Source organism: Aristolochia californica, unplaced genomic scaffold, assembly GCF_029961685.1.
Source record: "Aristolochia californica isolate CCGP_79_NKW_82.1479 unplaced genomic scaffold, dmAriCali1.0.hap1 SCAF_11, whole genome shotgun sequence".
NCBI classification, from domain to species: domain Eukaryota; kingdom Viridiplantae; phylum Streptophyta; class Magnoliopsida; order Piperales; family Aristolochiaceae; genus Aristolochia; species Aristolochia californica.
In genome coordinates this window covers 6,533,535-6,554,264 of record NW_027181782.1, presented here as the reverse complement: position 1 = coordinate 6,554,264, position 20,730 = coordinate 6,533,535, and the positions used below count along the sequence as shown (strand labels likewise).

Below are 20,730 nucleotides of genomic sequence, written 5' to 3'. Positions count from 1 at the left end.
ATGCAATGAACAAAAAGCATGCACGGCTCAAATAATTCATGCATAAAAGATTGCATTTCAGGATAGTAACTTAGGTTCAATTCTACTAGAGATGTTAGAATATCATCCAACAGGTAGAGAAGACTAGTAAACAAAATCTGAAAAGGTTCCTAACAGAAAGACGCAAACTGAATTATACCAGATTTCCCAATTTACCTGGATTTTCGCATCATGAGTAGCTACAAGAACTTCACTCTTTCCATCACCATTTAGATCCGCCACAATAGGTGGAGGAAGACGTTCGGCTTCATATTTGATTGGGTAATCATCCAACAGATGGAACCACGCTTCTCGGAAGGAAAAATCACCTTCACGCTAAACAGGGAATATAGGTCATGGCAGGAAAAAATTCAAATAAGAGCACATGAAATTAGTTTTCTAACTTCGCGTAAATTTGGACGATTGACTACTACCCAAACAACTTTGATAGCCATTCCCTTTAATCACTAGATATAGGAATTTCTGAACAAACTAAGCAGGACTGCATTCTTCTAAAGATGACCTAATTTAACTTCTGATAAAGGATATGATTAGTCGAATCATGAATTGTCGAGCAGAAAAGAGAAACCCAAAATGTGCGGAGGGGAATGAAAAGTTGACAACTGATATACTCAGAAATAAAAAAGAGACGAATACCTGGAGAGAAAAGAAGATGGCGAAGGCAGACAAGAGGAGAATCCCCAAGTCTCGCTTCCTCATGCCTAGCTCTGCTTGAGATGCAAAGAGATAACAATTCGGGCAGAGCAAATCTGACGAACCTACCAACTAAAACCGACCAAATGAACTTCGCGGAGTCGTCTCCCAGAGCGTGGTGAAGGTTCTGAATATTTTCTTTAGCCAAAGCCGCAGGCTGATCGTAGTGAGAGATCAGTTAAGAACTAGAAGTGGGCGGATCGGATCAGGTCGGACCTAGGGGTGGGCATGGCGGCTTCGCGGACAATCCTATCCGACCCGACCGATACGAGCTGAACCGAGTCGATCAGATTTGAATCGGCTTGTCATTTAGGGGGGGTGTTTAGTCAACTTAAAGTTCGAGATAAAGATCAACCGCAAGACGCCCTTTATCAGTTGAAGTCATTAGTGGTGACATTTCATCTGGATACTGGGGATGAAACGGTCCTTCATCTCCATGTTTTAAAATCCTTCATCTCGTTGAAAACCATTTTTTATCTTCTTCGAGATGAAGGATGCGCGCGGTTTGGTTTTTTTTCCCCCTCTCTCTCCTCGCACCCTCCTCTCTTGCACGTCCTCATTTCCCTTTTTTCCTCCCTCTCTCCTGCACCCCTCTCTCGTCTCCCTACGCCCCCGACGTCGTTGCGCCCTCTCTTCTCTCGGACTCTCGTCTCCGACCTCCGTCTCTGCTCCCTCTCGTCTCCGACCTCCGTCTCTCGGTCTTCTCTTGGACTCACCCTCTCTCTCACACCCTCTCTCTCGTCTCCTTGCCTCCCTCTCTCTTATCCCTCTCGACCTCCCTTTCTTCTCTCTCTTCTCCCTTTTAGGGGGGGTTAGTCAACTTGAAGGACGAGATGATCTTCAACCGCATAACACCCTTCAACACTTGAAGTCGTTAGTGGAGCGCAGATGAAGTTTCATCTCGATGCAGGGGATGAAGCTTCATCCATCTCCACGGTTTAATTTCGATCATGTGGAAGAAGGCCTTGTTTGATCTTCTTTGAATTGAAGGACGGGCGACGCTCGATTTTTCCCCTCTCTCTCCTCGCACCCCCCCATCGCGCGTCGTCATTTCTCATTTTTTCTTTCTCTCTCCTGCACTCCCTCTCTCGTCTCCTTCCGCCCCCGATGTCGCTGCTGCCAAAATTAATCTCGTCTTTCGTCTCCGGCCACCGTCTCAGTTCCCTCTCGCCTCCTGCCTCATCTCTCGGTCTTCTCTCGCCCTCGCCCTCTCTCTCGCACCCCCTCTCTCGTCTCCGTGACTCCCTCTCTTCTCTCGGACTCGCTCTCTCTCTTCTCTCTCTCTCTATTCCCTCCCAACCTCCCTTTCTTCTCTGTCTTCTCCCTTTCGGCCTCCCACTCCCTTCTCTCTCTGGCTAATCTCCTGTCCCCCGAAAATACCTTCCGATTTCGTTCGATTTCCCCAAATTTCATAAGGTATGCCTAAACCCTAATTTTTTTCATTAAATTAGTGTTTTATTTTATTTAAATTTATTTTCAGTGCGTAATTGGGGGTTATTTGTGCATTATTTTGGGATTTAGGGTTACGGTTTATAATCTAAATTCTTGATTCGTGTATGGATTATTTTTAGGGTTTGCTGCTCGGTATTTAAGGGTCCAGTAATTAGGGTTTAGGGTTTATGGTTAAGGATTTAGGGTATTTTAGGGATTAGGGCTTTTAAGGTTTAGGTGGTTTAGGGTTTTTAAGGTTTTGGGAGTTTTGTGTTTTTAAGCTATAAGGTTTTTTGGGTTTAGGGTTTGGAATTAGGGTGTAAGGTTTAGGGCTTTTAATGTATTAAGTTATGGAATTAGTGTTTAGGGTTTAGAGTTTAGTAGGTGATAGGGTTTTTAAGGTTTTGGGGGGTTTTGTGTTTTTAAGCTCTAGGGTTTTTTGGGTTTAGAGTCTGGAATTATGGTGTAGGGTTTAGAGTTTAGGGCTTCTAAGGTTTAGGGTACTGTGTTATGGAATTAGTGTTTAGGGTTTAGAGTTTAGTAGGTGATAGGGTTTAACTTTAGGGTTTGATGGTTTATGGTTTAGGTTTTATTAGGGGTTTTTTAGTCCAATTCAAACAAGGCTGAGTCGCCTACACGAGCGTCCATTAGCCAACAAAACCCGACTCCCATCACTGACGAGGTACAGTTCGTAGTGACTGTGAAGTTATATGGGGCTCTACCAGGGGTGTTCGGTGAATTTGGACTTGATGTGTGTGTTTTCTCATTGTTTAGTGTATATGTAGTAGTAAAAATAGTTTAATTAATTTTGACATGTTTTAGAAAGTTGTTGAGGATTTTTTAAGTGCTATGGAATGTTTTTGCCATGTGGTGAGGAGATTCGGGTGTTATACATATCCACCACATGGTATTTTCTTTTTTTTTGTGGTTTCAATTTAACCCTTCGGCTTTGATTTTTCTCAAATTTCATAAGGTAAGTCTAAACTCTATTTTTTTTATTAATTTAGTGTATTATTTGATTTGCCTTACAGACTACTTGTGATTGATATATCCTACTTTTGATATTGTTGAGAACTTGTTGACCAATGCCATTTCAACCATTGTTCTAAGATTTTGTTTTCCAATCTTATTTTTTTTGGAGTAGGAGACTTTTGAGTCCGGAGGCCTGCTTAATATGTCTCATCAGGGCAATATTTATATCCCTATTCAAAATTTTTAGATTGTTAAAAGTAAACTAGTAAAGAATTGGCCCTTTTTTTTTACCATAATCACGGATTTATTCTGGATGTTCTTACTTGCATGTCAGGGCAATGCGGATGATGTAACAATTGCAATATTGAAGGAGTTGCCTCCTCTACAAGAGAAAGATCAATCAAGGGGGAAATTTGGAGATCAGCTCATAGGGGAAATGGGCAAGGAACAACTAGCATGAAGAGAAACAATTATAGTTTGTAAATTTATAATGGATTTATAGTTTTTATTTGGGCGATTGTAAATTGATAGTGATATTTTATTTAATTTTGTTGTGTTTGATTATTGTATGGAGTTTATTTATAATGTTATGTAGTATATGGAGTATATATAAACAATTCCATGGAGAGTTTATGGAATGTATAGACAATTTTATGGAGTTTTTATGGAGTATTTATGCAGGTATTATGTATATTGATTATGCCCAATTTTAAGTAGAGGTCATGCCAAATTTTATACAGGTATTATATACATAGATATGCTCAATTTTAAGAAGAGGTTATGCCCAATCTTATACATGTATTATATATATAGGTTATGCCTAATTTTATGTAGAGGTCATATCCAATTTTATATAAAATGTATACAGACAACGACGATTGCCATGGTCTTGAGGATGTGGGTAGCCAAGTAACATGCTTTCAGAGGCTGAGTGCATTAGAATCCACAAGAGCCGCACAATTTCGAGATGCCATATCGACTTCCATGTGGAACGATAAATGATGGTTGTATCTTATTACTTTTGAACATGCTTCGTTTATATGTAATAAACTTGTAACTTGATGATTTTAATATTAAAGGCACGAACTCGTTATTAGAATAATCTTTTTTTTAGGTTATTAATAAAGTTGTATATGTATTTATTTATTATTTTTGTTCAATTTTATTACTATATTAAACTTCATATTTAAGTCTCTCGTAAATAAAATATAATTAAAGTATGCATTTGATTAATTAATTACTTTTAATTTTGTCAAAATATATTATTAATTAATACCATTAAAAAATCTATCTTATGTTATTAATATAATACTTTTTTATTCATTAATCATATTTATTTTTTATTTACTCTATTGTATTAGTGATTTAATAGTGGTAATTAAAATATTGTTAACTCAAACACTTTTTATAATTAATAAAATCAATGGTTTTAAATTTCGAAGATGAAGATGAAGATGAACTTGTCCACACTAACACCCTATTTCGAAGATTTTGAACATGAACTTGTCCACACTAACACCCATTTCGAAGATGAAGATCATGTAGATGCATGAGATGAAGATCAAATTTCCAGTTTGTTGACTAACCCCCCTTTAGATAATATTTTTAAAACAAAAGTATGAACCATTGAAGTCATATTAAAAACAATAAGAGAAGATAAAATAATAATACTAAAAAAATGGTCTATTTATTTTTATTGTTAATATGAAATATGTTAAATCATTGAAACATTTAGGAAAAGTTTACAAGAATGGTTTTAAGAATAAAATAAAATAAAAATAAAATACGCGTAATGAAATCATTATATTTTAGATTTGCCACTATTGATCTATCATTCGCATTTGGCTATGGATTGGGTTGGATCTAAGTCAAACTTCTTGATGAGCTTTTCCAAGTAAATATGTGAAACATATTCAAATTGACCAAAATGAGATTGGGACAATCACATCTAGACTTGTCAAGTTTAAGTATAAGTTGAGCACTAGAACTAGAGGGTCCCAGTTGGATTTTGAAGTCATGACTCGTGACATGTAAGGCATGTGTGGTATATGTTTTATTTAAATATATTATAAAAAGTTACTCGTTTTGTTGTTTACATCATATTTTTTATTTTAGGGTACTAACACTAGAAATTGTCTTCCAGTGTACTTTAACTCGTGTACACTAACACCCAACTTGAACTTGAAGTTGAATTAAATCATTGTCTTGAATTTAAAGTTGAAGTTGAAGTTGAACTTCAAGTAATTACTGACTCAGGACATGAAGATCAAACACATTACTCAGTTCATGTCCTGATGTCGTTAGGGAGCGCCAAAGATCATGTCATGTACATGATTATCCATGAGCCAGGAGTTCATGTCCCAAGAGTAAACGACGGAAAGTGCTTTCCGCCCGATTTTGAGAATCATGTACATGACACTCGCGGGACGCTCTCTTGGGCCTCTGTCTCTCGCACACCGTCACTCTCATTTTCACTCTCTGGTTCCCGTAGCCCTCTCTGGTTCCCGCAGCTCTCTTTCGTTCCTCAACCCTCTCTCGTTCTCTGCTCCCTCTCTTGTCTCCACCATCCCTCTTCGATCTCCCTCTCTACGGCGTCCTTCTCTCCTTCTCGGACTCGCTCTCCCTCTGAACCTCCCGCTTGGTTCTCCTTCTCTCCTTCTCGGACTCGCTCTCCCTCTCAACCTCCCGCTTGCTTCTCCTTCTCTCTTATCTCTCAGTCTCTTCTCCCTCTCTTCTCCATTTTGACATCTCACTCCCTTCTCCCTCATGCTATTATCTTTTCCCCCAAAAGACCTTCCAATTTCTTGCAATTTCCCCTGTTTCAGTTTCAATTTTCTTCGATTTTGACATTTGGGCTTCGATTTCTTAATTTCTACTTCGATTTCCCCATTCGGCTTTGATTTCAGCCATCGACTTCTGTTTAACAGCCATCCTCCCTCTCCTCTCCCTCTCGACCTCCGTCATAGAGCACGGGAGGTCGAGCATCTGTTGTAGAGCTTCTCGGCCTCCCTCTCTTCTACCTCTCTGCGTACCATCGGAGCGCCGCCTCTATCGGCGTTGCCCACTGGCCCGTCGCCATTGCCGTTGCCCGCTGGCTCGCCGCTGAGGAAGACAACGATAGTTTAATTTTTCCTAAGTTAGAAAAAATTAAACTATCGTCATCAAAATCATTAATTTATAAAATTTATTTATAAAATAATTAGTTTTATTTATTTAATATATTTATTTAATAATTACTATATTAAAATAGTGATTTAATAGTCATAATTAAAATATTGTTAAAATAAATATTTGATAAATTATTTTGGCATAATTATCCGATTGTTATAGTTAATTAAACCAATGGTTTTAAATTTTGTGATAATATATTATTAATTAATAATACATAAAATATATTATGTACAAATATATAGTGTGTTAAATGTATGATTAGATCAATTTTTTCTCTTAAATTATTCATTTTTAGGTTAAAGTATATCATATGTTATTAATAAATTAATAACTCAACGTATTACTTTCGTTTTTTGTTATTTATAACGTTATTTATTTATTATTTGTAATTAATCATGTGCGTATTTCATTGGCTCATGTAATTACCATATTAATGCACAATAAAATATCTAATTCAATTAATAAATATATTAATATATTTAATTATACATTAAATAACTTATTCGTGTAGTAATAATGGTTGTTTTACCTAATTTGGGGTTTAAGGATTATGTTGTAATTAAGTGTACTCTAAAGGTTTAGAAATTCTCTTGTTTTTTATGTTTTTTCTCATGTTGGGGCACTAACACTAGAAACTGTTTTCCAGTGAACATGAAGTCGTCAACACTAACACCAAGTGCGATGATGATCTTCATGTACATGACTGACATGATCTTCATGTATCCATTTGGGAGACTAACCCCCCCCCAAAGTCTGGCTCTCTCCACTAATGACCTCAGGAGATGAACTGAGTAATGCGGTTAAAGTTCATCTCATTAGTCAAGATAACCCCCCCCCCCCCCCCCCCCCCCCCCCCCCCCCCCCCCCTTTAATTGCAAAGTCATCTGATTAGAAGAGAAATTTGGCTAAAAATGAATTTTAGGAGAAAAATAAACTCAATTCACATCAATGCATGGAGAGATAAAAGGAGAGACTTTCGGCATAACTGACCTTTTATACTTCTGATATCAATGCCTCCAAAACTATAGATCAAAATAGCAAATGGTTTATTGCTAAATAAAGTAGACTCAAATATCATTAAATTGATACCTAATTTGACATAAGAAGCTTTATTCTTGAATCTTTTATGACCTCACGATTTTATTTATTTTTTACTTTAACCCTTGCAGACTCCAATGTGAATATCTCCTTAAGTGTATATCAGATTTACAAGAAATTTCCTCCTTATGAAACTAAAATTTGACACCTTTAATCCAAGTAAATGTTTCATAAAATATATTTTTTTAGAGAAAATTTTGATAGATTTTTAACTCTTTAATCTAGCCGAACTGATTACTTTTTCTTATTTGGCCTGCATGATTATTGACTCTTTCAATATTGATATCTCCCTCAAGAAAACTTGGATGGAAAATTTGTTGGATAGGTAAGAAAATATATTTAAAAATATTTCTTTTGATATATAATTATCCATATAAAGTCTCGTTATTGATGGTATAAAATACTTTGAAATTTGAAGTTTTCTACTGCTGCTTGAACCTCTCTTGTAGTTTGGTCTTTGCTTCTTTAAAAAATGTTTTCTCTTTGTAGAAAATTCCCGACTTCAAAAATAATTTTTGCGTTGGAAAGTAGACTCAAGTATATTTTTCGTCTATATATAATTTTAAATAAGAAATGTTCCATATGGAGTTGTGAACGACAAGAAAAACAATGGGTACTGGGAGAAGAAAGAAAAAAAAAGATAGAATACAAACCTAAACTACTAGAGATGATAAAGAAAAAAAGGATCACATTATCTTTGTGGGTTGACCGAGTCAACTAGTAGAACCCACCCTGATACCATGTTGAATTTCTTGAAAAGATAAATACTTCACTAACTTGTTGTAATAAGCCTCTATTTATAATAGAGGAAACAAGTTGAATTCAATTATAATTAAACTACTTTTTTTGTAGTTACACCCAAAGTTAAAAACTAAAAGATAAGCCTTAGAACAGTTTAATAACTGAGCATAAATAGAAGACTAATTAACTAAAACACCTTTAACCGATACCTCCTCTTGTGAGATTCCTGAAAGACTTCATCGTATTAGTTCTGACTCTGTTAGACTTCTTGCTGTAAGAGTCATGTAAGACTTTTCCCTATTTGCTCTTCAACTTGGGTGATTGCCCGAAATGTACTACTCATCTTTGGGTTTTCATGGTATATGGGATGATGGAAATAGGCTTTTATCATGATCAGACAACTGAGATAGCCATTGATAGGATGACTGAGATAGTCATTGATCTAACGACTGAGATAGTCGTTTGATTGGACGGCTAAGAGAGTCATTTGATCGGACAACTAAGATAGTCATTTCACATGTTTCACCAAATGGTTTTTCGTATTGGATCAACCCACTATATAGATCTATATACATATGTGTGTGATATAGCCTTGAGCCAACTTTTTTTATTACTCTTATGTATCTATTAAAAATCTTTTTGAATATGACAAAAAAGGAGGGAAAAAGATGGGAAGATGGACTTAGATCCATTAGGCACTCTAGAATTAAACAACCAGAAAATTAAAAGATGAAAAGAACTATGCAAATATTAAGGGGGAGCCTATTTCAAAAGTGTATAATTAACTTAGCTCTGAACCTTAAGGATTTTGTATATTTTAATTTTTTCAAAGTTAGGTTTTGTCATCATAAAAAATGAGGAAATTGTTGACCATCGGTTGACTCCCTTATTGTTTTTTTATGATGACAAAACTTAATAGACATGACAATTTGCAAGACCAAGTATTTCAGATATTTTACCTTCAAGAGTCAGTGCATCTCAAGGTCTAAAGCTTCAAAACAACCAATCCTACTCACCTTAATCATCATTGAAGGGTGTCTCTTGAAGAAGCACCCACAAAGCACCCACAAGGAAGAAGACGACGAAAATACTAGAGCTCAAATGTAAAAGTCATATATCAAAACTCAATCACAAATGAACGAGAGAATTCCTAAACTCCCTTTTTTATGTACAATGGTGTATATGGAGCTTTAGGTCATAAATTACATATAAACATATTTAGGAACATCATAAATATCCCTTATAACATGTTATAGCACTTAGGCAAAATAGCAAAAAAAATGTTTTCTTAGGATACCTTGTTGTAGATGTAGGGAAGGAAGTCTTCTGCATTACAATCGGTAAATGTCCGAGTCTATATATTGTTGAAGGGAACTCTGAAAGTGCCATTTTGAATTCTTTCCCTAGTGAAACTCTGAGGTAAATTTGATTTGAATTTGGTGGGAGTAATGTAAATCAAAATAATTGTTAAGTTCTTACATTTTAGCTTAAGAATATCTCCCACCTTCAAAGAGAAAAGACAAGATTCTAAAATAATGAATAACATAAAAAAAGTTTAATTATTTTAAATATATGAAACGTGCTAGTACATCACCACCTTTCCTAAGAAAAAAGGTTTAAATTCATGGAAACCTATGCTACAAGTTGTTTTTTCTTCCTTTCAATCAAGTCGGTTGTGATCCTTCAAGCAAATTCTACACACATTGGCATTGATTTTTCTTGCACCCTGTTTACATGCAGACCAACGACAGATTTAGCATAAATTCGCAGCTTGTGCATCTGCAGGCTAAATATGTTGGAACAGGACATGTTGACTTGAACAGATTACAAGTCCTAGAACCCTCGAACATCTTTCTTTGCCTTTCTCTTATTATTTATTTTTTGAAAGTGCTCTTCCATTGGACCATATTTTTCTTATCCACCAAATCATTTTTTTGTGTAGTGAATGGGCAGTGAACATTCAACGTGACATCTTATCTTATTTTGCTATTGCTCAGAATGAATCAATTGGAAGAGAAAGATACAATTTTATGCAGGTAATCTTCTTTTTAACAATATAATTAATAATATTTTTTTTAAGAAATTTGGGTTATGAAGAATTCCTGCTATTCTGTAATATGATTGTAAATTTAATGGCAAGATTTCGGTTTTGGTAATTATTTGTTCTCTTCTCTGATTGCATGATCACTCTTTCTCAAGAACAAAATTAAATACATTAGGTATTTTAGAATTTTCTGAGATGTGTAACCGAAATCTTATTTTAAACATGCACTTAAAGCCTGTGAAGAGACTTCTGACTACTTTCTTTTATTTTCTTCAGAAAATGTTGCTGCCCTGTGGACTCCCCTTGGAAAGGGAAGAAGATTGAACTGTACAGACATCCAAATTTGAAAGTTGAAGCTTCTAGGATGTCTGTTGCTAAATCCATTGTCATTTTCTTCCTGCCTTAGTCACTATCCTGGAAAAAGTAGCAGGGAAGCTGCCCTATTACATCTTTTGTAGATGAAACTGCTACTCTATCAACTTGTAATTGTGCTTAATTGAGCTCTGACAGACTAGTTCCATTATCAAGAATAATAGTGTTATTGGAGGGATCCTATTTTCAATCCTACTTTGGAGTTTCAGCCTCTTCTGTCTTTAGAGGACTAAACCCTTTACCATCCTTCTGCCTGCATCCCCATCTTAGAGTCCATCAGTGTCTCTCTCGACACGTAAGATATCTTTGCAACCATCACGAGAAATTTTTTTGTTTCTGCATCTTCCACATAGATTGATCAATATGGGTGAGAGAGAGCTAACTTAGAGCAGAAAACTAATTGAGGATGCTACAGTTCTAGCTTTGCTCGTAACCAATCTGGAGGTTTTCATCATTATACTTTCAGGACCATGAGAATGAAGAAGAGAAATGAGACTTTGGAGATCAATATGGTGTTTATATACTTTTGTGACTCGTAACCAATCTTGAGGTTTTTCATCATTATACTTTTAGGACCATGAGAATGAAGAAGAGAAATGAGACTTTGGAGATCAATATGGTGTTTATATACTTTTGTGACTCTACAAGTGGATAGTTTAGGTGTAAGCCTTTTTTTGTTTAGTAGTGTGAATTATACCCTCCCCCTGAATGGGAGAGGTGGATCCATAAGCTAAAGTAACTCGTTGATATGAATGAGATGGACCAATAGATTGAAATAGAGAGGGCATACCTGAGTGTGTAGAGGTTCCTGAATCAATGATCCAAGAGGGAGAATGAGACACATCAGTGCATTCATACTTGTACTAGCCATCGTGGCACTCGCTAAGGAAGCAGGAGGAGTCTCGGTAGTCTGAGAAACAGTAGATGAAGTAGTTAGTTGAAGCTTCTGGGATGTCTGTTGCTAAAGCCATTGTCATTTTCTTCCTGCCTTAGTCACTATCCTGGAAAACTAGTAGAGAAGCTGCCCTGTTACATCTTTTGTAGATGAAACAGCTACTCTATCAGCTTGTAATTGTGCTTAATTGAGCTATGACTGACTAGTTCTGTTATCGAGAATAATAGTGTTATTGGAGGGAACATGGAATATTTCCTATTTTAGAGTTTCAATCTCTTCTGTCTTGAGATGACTAAACCCATATTGATCTTAGAGTCCATCAGTGTCTCTATCGACACTCAAGATACCTTTGCAATCATCACAAGAAAAGTCTTTGTTTTTGCAGTTTCCACTAAGATTTCCACCCGTAATGGGTGAGAGAGAGCTAACTCAGAGCAAAAAACTAATTGAGGATGCTACAGTTTTAGCTTTGCTCATAACCAATTTGGAGGTTTTTCATCATTATACTTTTTGGACCATGAGAAGGAAGAAGATAAATGAGACTTTTGAGATCAATTTGGTGTTCTTATGCAGTTGAGGAGAGAAAAATGAGAGATTTTACAGGTTTTTGATAGCAGTTTCTCGTGTATGAAATTGAAGGAAAGAACTAGGTCTTATTCTTGCAAGAGCAGGGTGTTGGAAGAAGGGATAAACCCTCTGAATCGACCATTCAGAGTAATTATCTTTGAAGTCCCAGTAACTTGGAGAATGACTTCAAATTGAACTCCTCAGAACATGTAGCACCCATATGGCTGTCAAGATTTGTTTCAGACAAGAAATGATCCAACGGAACTCAACGGCTGATGGCACAGCAAGCTCACAGTGGTGGACAGAACCACCACTACCTCACAGGACTGACGGAACAGTTCAAATTACCAAATGAGAGAGAGCGTTGAGCTCTCTGGTTTCTCGGCGAACACAATGAACACTAGAGACAAACGATCAAATGTTTTCGTTCGAGGTTTTTCCCCTTTTCATTATGTATTTAAGCTTTAGGTTTTCCTGTTACAAAATGGCCCATGGGCCCAATACAATACCACCCATCCCATTAAGCCTAATCTAATAACCCTATGTACATAGCCCAAATTATACAATAATTATGAACATAAATTATATCTAATATACATTTCAACATATCGTAATAGCCCCCCTCAAATTGATGCTGGTGAGTCAACTAGCAACAATTTGCCAACCAAAAAATTATGTCGAGATTGAGACAATGCTTTGGTGAAGACATCAGCTACTTGAAGATCCGAAGAAATGTACGGAAGAGATATTACCTGGCGCTCCAAAGTGTCGCGGATGGAGTAACAGTCAACCTCAATATGCTTGGTGCGCTCATGAAAAACCGAATTGGCCGCAATCTAGATAGGACTTGTATTATCTGCATGAAGCAGTGTAGATGAGGGCTGAGGAAACTGGAGCTCAGCAAGAAGACCGCGGAGCCAAATAACTTCAGAACACGCAGTAGACATAACGCCATAATCGGCCTCGGTAGATGACTTGGACACCCAGTCTTGTTTCTTACATTTCCAAGAAATCAGTGCATCCCCTAAAAACATACACTAGCCTGTTGTAGAGCGGCGGGTATCGGGGCACCCTGCCCAATCAGCATCACTGTAGGCAATCAGACGTAGCGCTTAGCCAGTAGGAAAGAATAAGCCACGAGCAAGGGAGTTGCGTAGATAGCGGATGATGCGCCGAACTGCCGCAAGATGAAGGTACTGAGGAGATGACATAAACTGACTGACCTTATGAACATCATAGGAGATGTCCGTGCGAGTACTAGTAAAAAATATGAGACTCCCGACCAGTCGTCGATAGATAGTTGAATCATCAAGGAGAGTCCCTTCATCTTTCCTATATTGACATTGACCTCCATAGGGTAACCACCAAAAATGTGTCCTCCAACCCAGCGAGAGTAATAAGATCTTGAATATACTTAATCTGATTTAAAAAAATACCTTTAGGTGTGTGATGTACCTCCAGCCCTAACAAGTATGTGAGTTGTCCATGATCTTTCATATGAAAAGTGGCATGCAACACCTTCTGAAGCTTGGTAATTACTTTAGAGTTAGTGCCAATAATGATGATGTCATCCACATAAACCAAGAGAATGACCATGCCCGTGGCAGACTTATGATAGAAGAGAGATGAATCATACTGACTCTGGGTAAACTGGTGGAGGATAAGTGTGCCACGAAACTTCTCAAACCAAGCATGGGGGGCTTGTTTAAGCCCATACAAAGGACGACGTAGCTTGTAGACATGATCAGGAGAGGATGTAGACATACCCGAGGGAAGCTTTATGTAGACATCTTCCTGCAGATCATCGTGGAGAAATGCATTCTTCACATCCATCGGATGTAGTGGCCATGATTGAGATGTTGTAATGGCTAAGAAATTACGGATTGTGGTCATCTTGGCAACTGGTGCAAAAGTTTCCTCATAATCAATCCCATATTCTTGCCTGTTCCCCAAGGCCACAAGGCGAGCTTTGTATCGATCCAACGATCCATTTGAACGCAACTTGACAGAGAAGACCACTTAATTCCAAGAGGTCAAATAGTAGGAGGGCAAGCCATAATGGCCCAGGTGTGATTCTCCTCTAGCGCTTGTAGTTTAGTTTGCATTGTCTTTTGCCAACACTCATGTGCCATAGCCTGTTTATAGCCAAAAGGAATGGAAATAGAAGACAAAGTAGCTACCAGAGATACCGGGGAGAGAAAACCATACCTGGTAGAAGGGTAAAACAACGCATGGATTTGCGAAGAGTGATGGGAGCAGGAGCAGAGGGAGGATCAGGAGCAAGCGCCAGGTTAGGATGAGGAGAGGGTAGCGAGGCAGTGGGGTGAGGCTCATCGAAGCTCAACAAACTTGACAGAGAGGCAGACGGTTGAGTAACTTGAGATGGAAAGAAATATTGATTTTCAAAGAAGACCACATTCTGAGAAACACGGACTCGACGCGCCTGGGGATCATAACAAACATAACCCTTTTGAGAACCGACATACCCAATAAATGCACACATAACTGATTGGGCTATAAGTTTATGCCATTCATGATCAGGTAAATGCACAAAATAAACACAACCAAATGTCCAAAGATCAGTGTAGGATGGAGAATAACCAAATAATCTAACAAAGGGAGAGACATGTTGCAAGATAAGCGAGGGCAGGCGGTTGATTAAATGAACGGAGGTAGAGAGAGTTTCACACCAAAACCTAGGAGGAACGGATGATTCAATGAGAAGGGTGCGGACCATATCAAGAAGGTGACGATTTTTTCACTCAGCAACACCATTTTGTTGGGGTGATAATGCCTTTGCTTTGAAAAAATTCCTGGAATTCCGCCGACATGTACTCGCCTCCAGTGTCAGAGCAGAGTACTTTAAGGTGAGCAGAGAAATGTGTTTCAATGAGTACAAGAAACCTCTTAAAAATGACAAAAACTTCAGACTTAGCCCGTAAGAAGAAGACCCAGTAAATAGACTAAAGTCATCAATAAAGGTGACAAAGTAGTTAATTTGTGCATGCGAGATAACTGGAGCAATTCCCCAGACATCACTATGAATAAGGTCAAAGCAGCAGGAGGCATACGAGGCAAGATGCAAAAATGGTAGAGTTCTACTTTTGCCAAGTTTACATGATGAACAGTCAAAATAAGTATCACGAGAAGTGCAGTCATGATTGCCTAATAAGCTCGATTTAAACAATGTACAAAGTACACCTGAGTTTGGGTGGCCTAGACGTCTATGCCACATCTTAGTGCCAAATCCAACAACATTACAAGCAAAAGAAAGTACAGGAGAACGTGGAATAATAGTGGACAGAAAGTCTTTGAGTGGAAATAGCCTACCCACTTTAGGCCCCTTCGCGATCACCTTCCCCGATGATTGATCCCGCACAACACAGCCAGAGCAAAAAAATTAAACATTACAGTTTTTATTAACAATTGACCAACAGACAGAAGGTTTGTCGATAGGTCAGGAGACAAGACGAAGAGAGATCACCAACAATACTGATAGGCATAGTGTTGCCATCAACAATGTTGATGTGTAGGTTGCCATCATACTTTCTGACATTCGAATGATATACAATATTGTTGGTCATGTGGTTAGAGGCACCAGAATCAAAATACCATGGTTGAGTAGAGAGTTTTTGCTTACCTGAGATACCAAAAGTAGAAAAGGCAAATATGATCATCTATTATACCATTTCAGGAGTGAGGGTGGTTGAACTTGCAGGTGTTGGTGGAACTGGAATGGTAGTGACTGGGATGGTCGGTGGCAATGCTGCAAAACTAGAAGCACCGGTGGAGGCATGATAAGTTGTATTCTTCCTCCTTTCAGGACGTGTAGGACAACGACGATGTGATGACCCAACTTCTTGTAGTAGCTACAGGACCTCTTAGGGCATTCCCGAGAAAAGTGACTATATGCCTTGCAGTGGAAGCACTGAACATAAGCTACAGGAGCCGAGACATCAACCTAAACTAATTGTTCCATGCCAGCCTGAGTAGCAAGGCGCCGCTCCTCCCAGAGAAGTTCACTCATACAGGCATCCAGTGACGGCACTGGATGACGATTCATCAGATGTGATCGAACAATCTCAAATTCTGGATAGAGCTTCATCAAGAATTGATCCCTTTTAATGGTTTCACGTATGGCTTGCACAGTAGAGAGAGCAACAACATGGACATCCTCATAAACAATGTCAGTGTAGTCAACCCTCAGATTTTGGAAGCCTGAGAAATATTCATCAATGGAACGGCTACCTTGGGTGAAATTAGCCATTTCATATTCAACTTGAAATCGACGGGCCGTGCAGGTTTGACGATAAACCTTGAGGAGGTAATTCCACATATCTGCTGCAGTTTTGTAGGGCCTCAGATTAAGAACTAGATGAGGCTCAATGGATCCAAGTATCCAGGTCATGACTCTAGCATCCAGGATGATCCATTTTGACAATGCGTCATCATCGCCAGGTGCCGGATTACTCCCATCAATATGACCCCATAAACCCTTTCCCTGAACAAATAACCAGAACTAAAATTCTCAAGCACCGTAATTCTTGCCTGTGAACCGAATAGGAGAGAAATCTAACTTGTCTACTGACATGATGAATCCAACAAAAATTCCCGATCAACCCCCGAAATATCAGAAATTCCAAAGATACCCCCACTCTTCAAAAATTCCAAATAGACCCCCACACCTTCAAAAATTCAAGATTTGCCCCCAATTTATCAAAAATTCGAAATAAACCCCACACCTTAAGAAATTCAAGATTTACCCCCAAATTATCAGAAATTTTAAATGGATCCCAAAACCTTCAGAAATTCCAAATTGCCCCCAAAGTTTTTGAAAATTTTAGAACGACCTTATGCCAAATAATTCATCTTAATCGAACAGAGGTAGGAAAAAAAACGCACCTTTCTTTTCCCTTCTTCTCCCTTTTTGGCGAGAACTCTTTTCCCAGCGAGAACCCCCTTCCCTGCAACGAAACCACCCGTTGGAGCTTCTCTGGCAACAGAACCGCCTGTTGGAGTTTCTCTGGCAACAGAACCTCCTGTTGGAGTTTTTTTGAAGACTTTTTTGAGCACCGACAACTCCTGAAATCGCTGTCGAAAATAGAGTCGTCGGACAGCGCAGGTCGTCAAATAGGGATACTTCAGACGGAAAACCTTCAGACGAAGATGCTTTGTCAATCTTTGGACGGACCCAGCTCTGATACCATGTCAAGATTTGTTTCCGACAAGCAACGATCCAACAAAACTCAATCGCTGACGGCACAACGAGCTCACGGTGGTGGACGAAACCACCACTACCTCATGGGACTGACGGAACAGTCCAAATCACCAAACAAGAGAGAGCGTTGAGCTCTCTGGTTTCTCGGCGAACACAACGAACACAAGAGACAAACGATCAAATGTTTTCGTTCGAAGTTTTTCCCCTTTTCATTATGTATTTAAGCTTTAGGTTTTCCTATTACAAAATGGCCCATAGGCCCAATAAATACCACCCTTCCCATTAAGTCTAATCAAGTAACCTTATGTACATAACACAAATTATACAATAAGTATGAACATAAATTATATCTAATATACATTTTAACATATCGTAACAATGGCAGAGGTAGGTTAGGCACTAAGTTAAACCGGTTTGCAAATCGTTCATGCTCGTCTAAAAAAAGCTCGGTTTAATTTAGTTTTTATTTGAGCTTGGCTTGAGCTCAAACTTGAAATAAGGTTCTTTAAGTATAACAACCCAAACTTGAGACTTTCCAAGCTCGACTTGGTAGCTCATGAGTCGACTCATTAGTATATTTTTTTACGAAAATACCCTTTACTCTAATTACTCTCGTCAATTCCCTCTTTAGTTGGTTGATATTGCTCTTATTTACCTCAAACCACAATGATGATTGATTGTTCAACCCTTTTGGGTTCCTCAAAATAATGTTGTTATTTGCCAACGGAATAAACATTATTGATTGAGATGATTGTTCTTTCTTTTAGGTCAATTAAATTGATTATTATGCATTAGTATGTTCTATTGCAAAGTCTTCAACTCCTTTGTAATTGCTTGTAGTTCAATATTACTAAATTCATGATAACATTTTTTTTATTTTATTTTTATTATTTTTATATTTTTTGTACTTTAAAATATAAGTTGGAGTTTGAACTCAAACTCGATTAAAATTTTTAGGTTGGAGGCTAAGTTTGAGTTTAAAGTATTCAATAACCAAGCTAGAACACATGCAAGTGCAATCTTGGCTCGGCTGGGCTTTTGGGAAGAACTACGCGAAGGAAACAGGAAACAGGGATAAGAGGAGAAAAAAAGTTGCTTTGTTTTGAGTCATAGGTATGGAAATTCCATGTAATCTAACACGTCATAGAACCTTATATTTTTTTTTAACAAGGGAAAAGAGTTTTGGGTTAAGAGAGTTTTGGGTTTTAGAATAATTAATTATTTTATTATATTTAAAAAAATATTAGTATCCATTTTTATGATAAAACTAAAAAATAAAATCTCAAATTATGTGTAATAAAACAATTTTTAAATATCGAATAAATACGAAAATTGGGTACGCTGCTGTTTTTCCTTTTTTCAATTACGGATTATTTTCAAGGGAAAGTGGAGGAGGTGAATCAGGGCAATTAACGAAAATTCCCTTTTCGCCTTCTGAGGCTCTTTTGCTTGAAAGCCTTGTCCCCGCGCCGGATTCCATTGCGTCCACTTCCGTGTTGAGCAGGAGTCGCCGTCCGTCGCCGAGGAGCTTCCCTCACTTTCTCACTCTCTCTCGACCTTAAATTTGTTTCGGTTCTCCAAACCAAAGTATGAGTAATCAAGTAAATGTAGCAATTCAAAAGATGTAAGTATATTTAAAGAGCCTAAATATGCTGGAAGCAAGGGTGGTTTTGATGGGATTAAGGAGAGAGAAGTGCATAGTGTGGCTGATGAGAATTCTCAGCAGCTTGAAGGGCTTGGGAGAAGGACAATGGATGGAGAAGATTGCGCTGACTTGGATGAAATGGTTCTTTGTTGTTATCCATGTGATGCAGGAAGTGAAGTTGTTGAGCCTTATTGTGGAACAATCAATGAGAGTTATTGTGGAACAATCAATGGAGTTGCTTTGGAGACAAGCACTACAAAGTTTTTTTTGTTTCAAGAGTGTAAGAAAAGTTTTTGAGAGGATGCCAGTGCAGGATCTTGTATCTTGGAATACTATAATTGCAGGACATGCACAAAATGGTTTGCATGTAGAAGCGCTATTGTTGCTTAGAGAAATGGGATTAGCTGGTCATGAACCTGATTCCTTCACTTTGTCCGGTATTCTTCCCATTTTTGCTGAATACGCAGATGTTCATAAAGGAAAGGAAATTCATGGATATGCTATTAGACACGGACTTGATTCAGATGTTTTCATTGGAAGCTGCTTGATTGATATGTATGCTTAGTGCACGAGGGTGGACGATTCATGTCGAGTATTTTACCTGCTACCCCAGCGTGACTCAAATCTCATGGAACTCCATTATTGCTGGATGTGTCCAAAATGGATTGTTTGATGAAGGACTGAGATTGCTTCGCCAAATGTTGATAGCTACAATTAAGCCTAGACATGTTACGTTTTCCATTATAATGCATGCTTGTGCTCATTTGACAACATTACATCTTGGGAAGCAGCTCCATGGATATGTAGTCAGGAGCAGGTATGAAGACAATGTTTTTATAGCTAGCTCACTTGTAGACATGTATGCAAAATGTGGTTATATTCGAGCAGCCCAGTGGATCTTTGATAAGATGGATTCACGAGATATGGTGTCATGGACAACCATAATCATGGGTCATGCTCTGATTGGAAAGGCCCAAGAAGCCCTCTTCATGTTCAAACAAATGGAACATGAGAACGTAAGACCTAATTATGTAGCATTTGTGGTTGTTTTAACTGCTTGTAGTCATGGTGGGTTGATAGAAGAAGCTTGGAAATATTTTAATAGCATGAAGCAAGATTATAATATTTCACCGGGTTTAGAACATTATGCTGCTATAGCAGACCTTCTAGGAAGGGCAGGAAAGCTAGAGCAAGCCTAAAGTTTCATCTCAAGCATGAAAGTGGAGCCCACTGCCAGTGTCTGGTCAACTTTGTTGAGTGCTCGTAGAGTTCACAAAAATATTCCATTGGCTGAAAAGGTGGCACAAAAAATTGTTCTGCTTGAGCTTGATAATATGGAATGCCATGTTCTTATGTCAAACATTTATGCTGGTGGTGGTAGATGGAAGGATGCAGCGAGTTGGAGAATAGCTATGAAGGGAAAGGAGATGAGAAAAAAACCAGCTTGTAGTTGGATTGAAGTTAAAAACAAACTGCATACATTCATAGCATATGATAGATCCCATCCATTCTATGATAAAATACATGAGAACTTGAAGGTTTTGGGTGAGCTGATGGAGCGAGAAGGGTATGTTCCGTATACAGGTGATGTACTCCATGATGTGGAGGAAGAGCAGAAGAGATACTTGTTGTGTAGTCATAGCAAGAGACTTGCTATAGCATTTGGAATCATTAGTACCCCCTGGAACAACTATTTGAGTCACTAAGAATCTAAGAGTGTGTATTGACTGCCATACAGTTACTAAGTTCATCTCAAAGATAGTGGCCAGAGAGATAATTGTTAGGATGTCAGTCGATTTCACCATTTTAAGGATGGTTTGTGTTCTTGTGGAGATTATTGGTGA

General features: G+C 38.0%; 2 protein-coding genes and 1 pseudogene across 2 annotated transcripts in view; 2 read left to right on the top strand and 1 right to left on the bottom strand.

Annotated features, from left to right (window-relative positions):
• Positions 1 to 876, bottom strand: part of LOC137944600 (uncharacterized) — a 33,516-nt gene extending 32,640 nt beyond the window's left edge. Inside the window, exons 1-2 of the mRNA XM_068790289.1 lie at positions 676 to 876; positions 196 to 354 (exon numbers count right to left, since the gene is read on the bottom strand). Coding sequence (XP_068646390.1) covers positions 196 to 354; positions 676 to 738 — 222 coding nt within the window. The 5' untranslated portion in view covers positions 739 to 876. The remainder of the gene's footprint in view (positions 1 to 195; positions 355 to 675) is intronic.
• A 9,003-nt stretch (positions 877 to 9,879) lies between these two features.
• On the top strand, positions 9,880 to 10,513 carry LOC137943492 (uncharacterized protein At4g14342-like). The gene is made up of 3 exons (XM_068788993.1): positions 9,880 to 9,971; positions 10,088 to 10,181; positions 10,466 to 10,513. Exons 1-3 carry the CDS (start codon positions 9,880 to 9,882, stop codon positions 10,511 to 10,513), a joined length of 234 nt encoding a protein of 77 aa, XP_068645094.1.
• An 8,377-nt stretch (positions 10,514 to 18,890) lies between these two features.
• On the top strand, positions 18,891 to 20,730 carry LOC137943540 (putative pentatricopeptide repeat-containing protein At3g23330; annotated as a pseudogene).

Coding starts and splice junctions, on each gene's coding strand:
- LOC137943492 (XM_068788993.1), top strand. CDS start 9,880: ATGCAGACCAACGACAGATTTAGCATAAATTCGCAGCTTGTGCATCTG. Junction 9,972..10,087: donor CATGTTGACTTGAACAGATT/ACAAGTCCTAGA, acceptor TTTTTTGTGTAG/TGAATGGGCAGTGAACATTC. Junction 10,182..10,465: donor AAAGATACAATTTTATGCAG/GTAATCTTCTTT, acceptor TATTTTCTTCAG/AAAATGTTGCTGCCCTGTGG.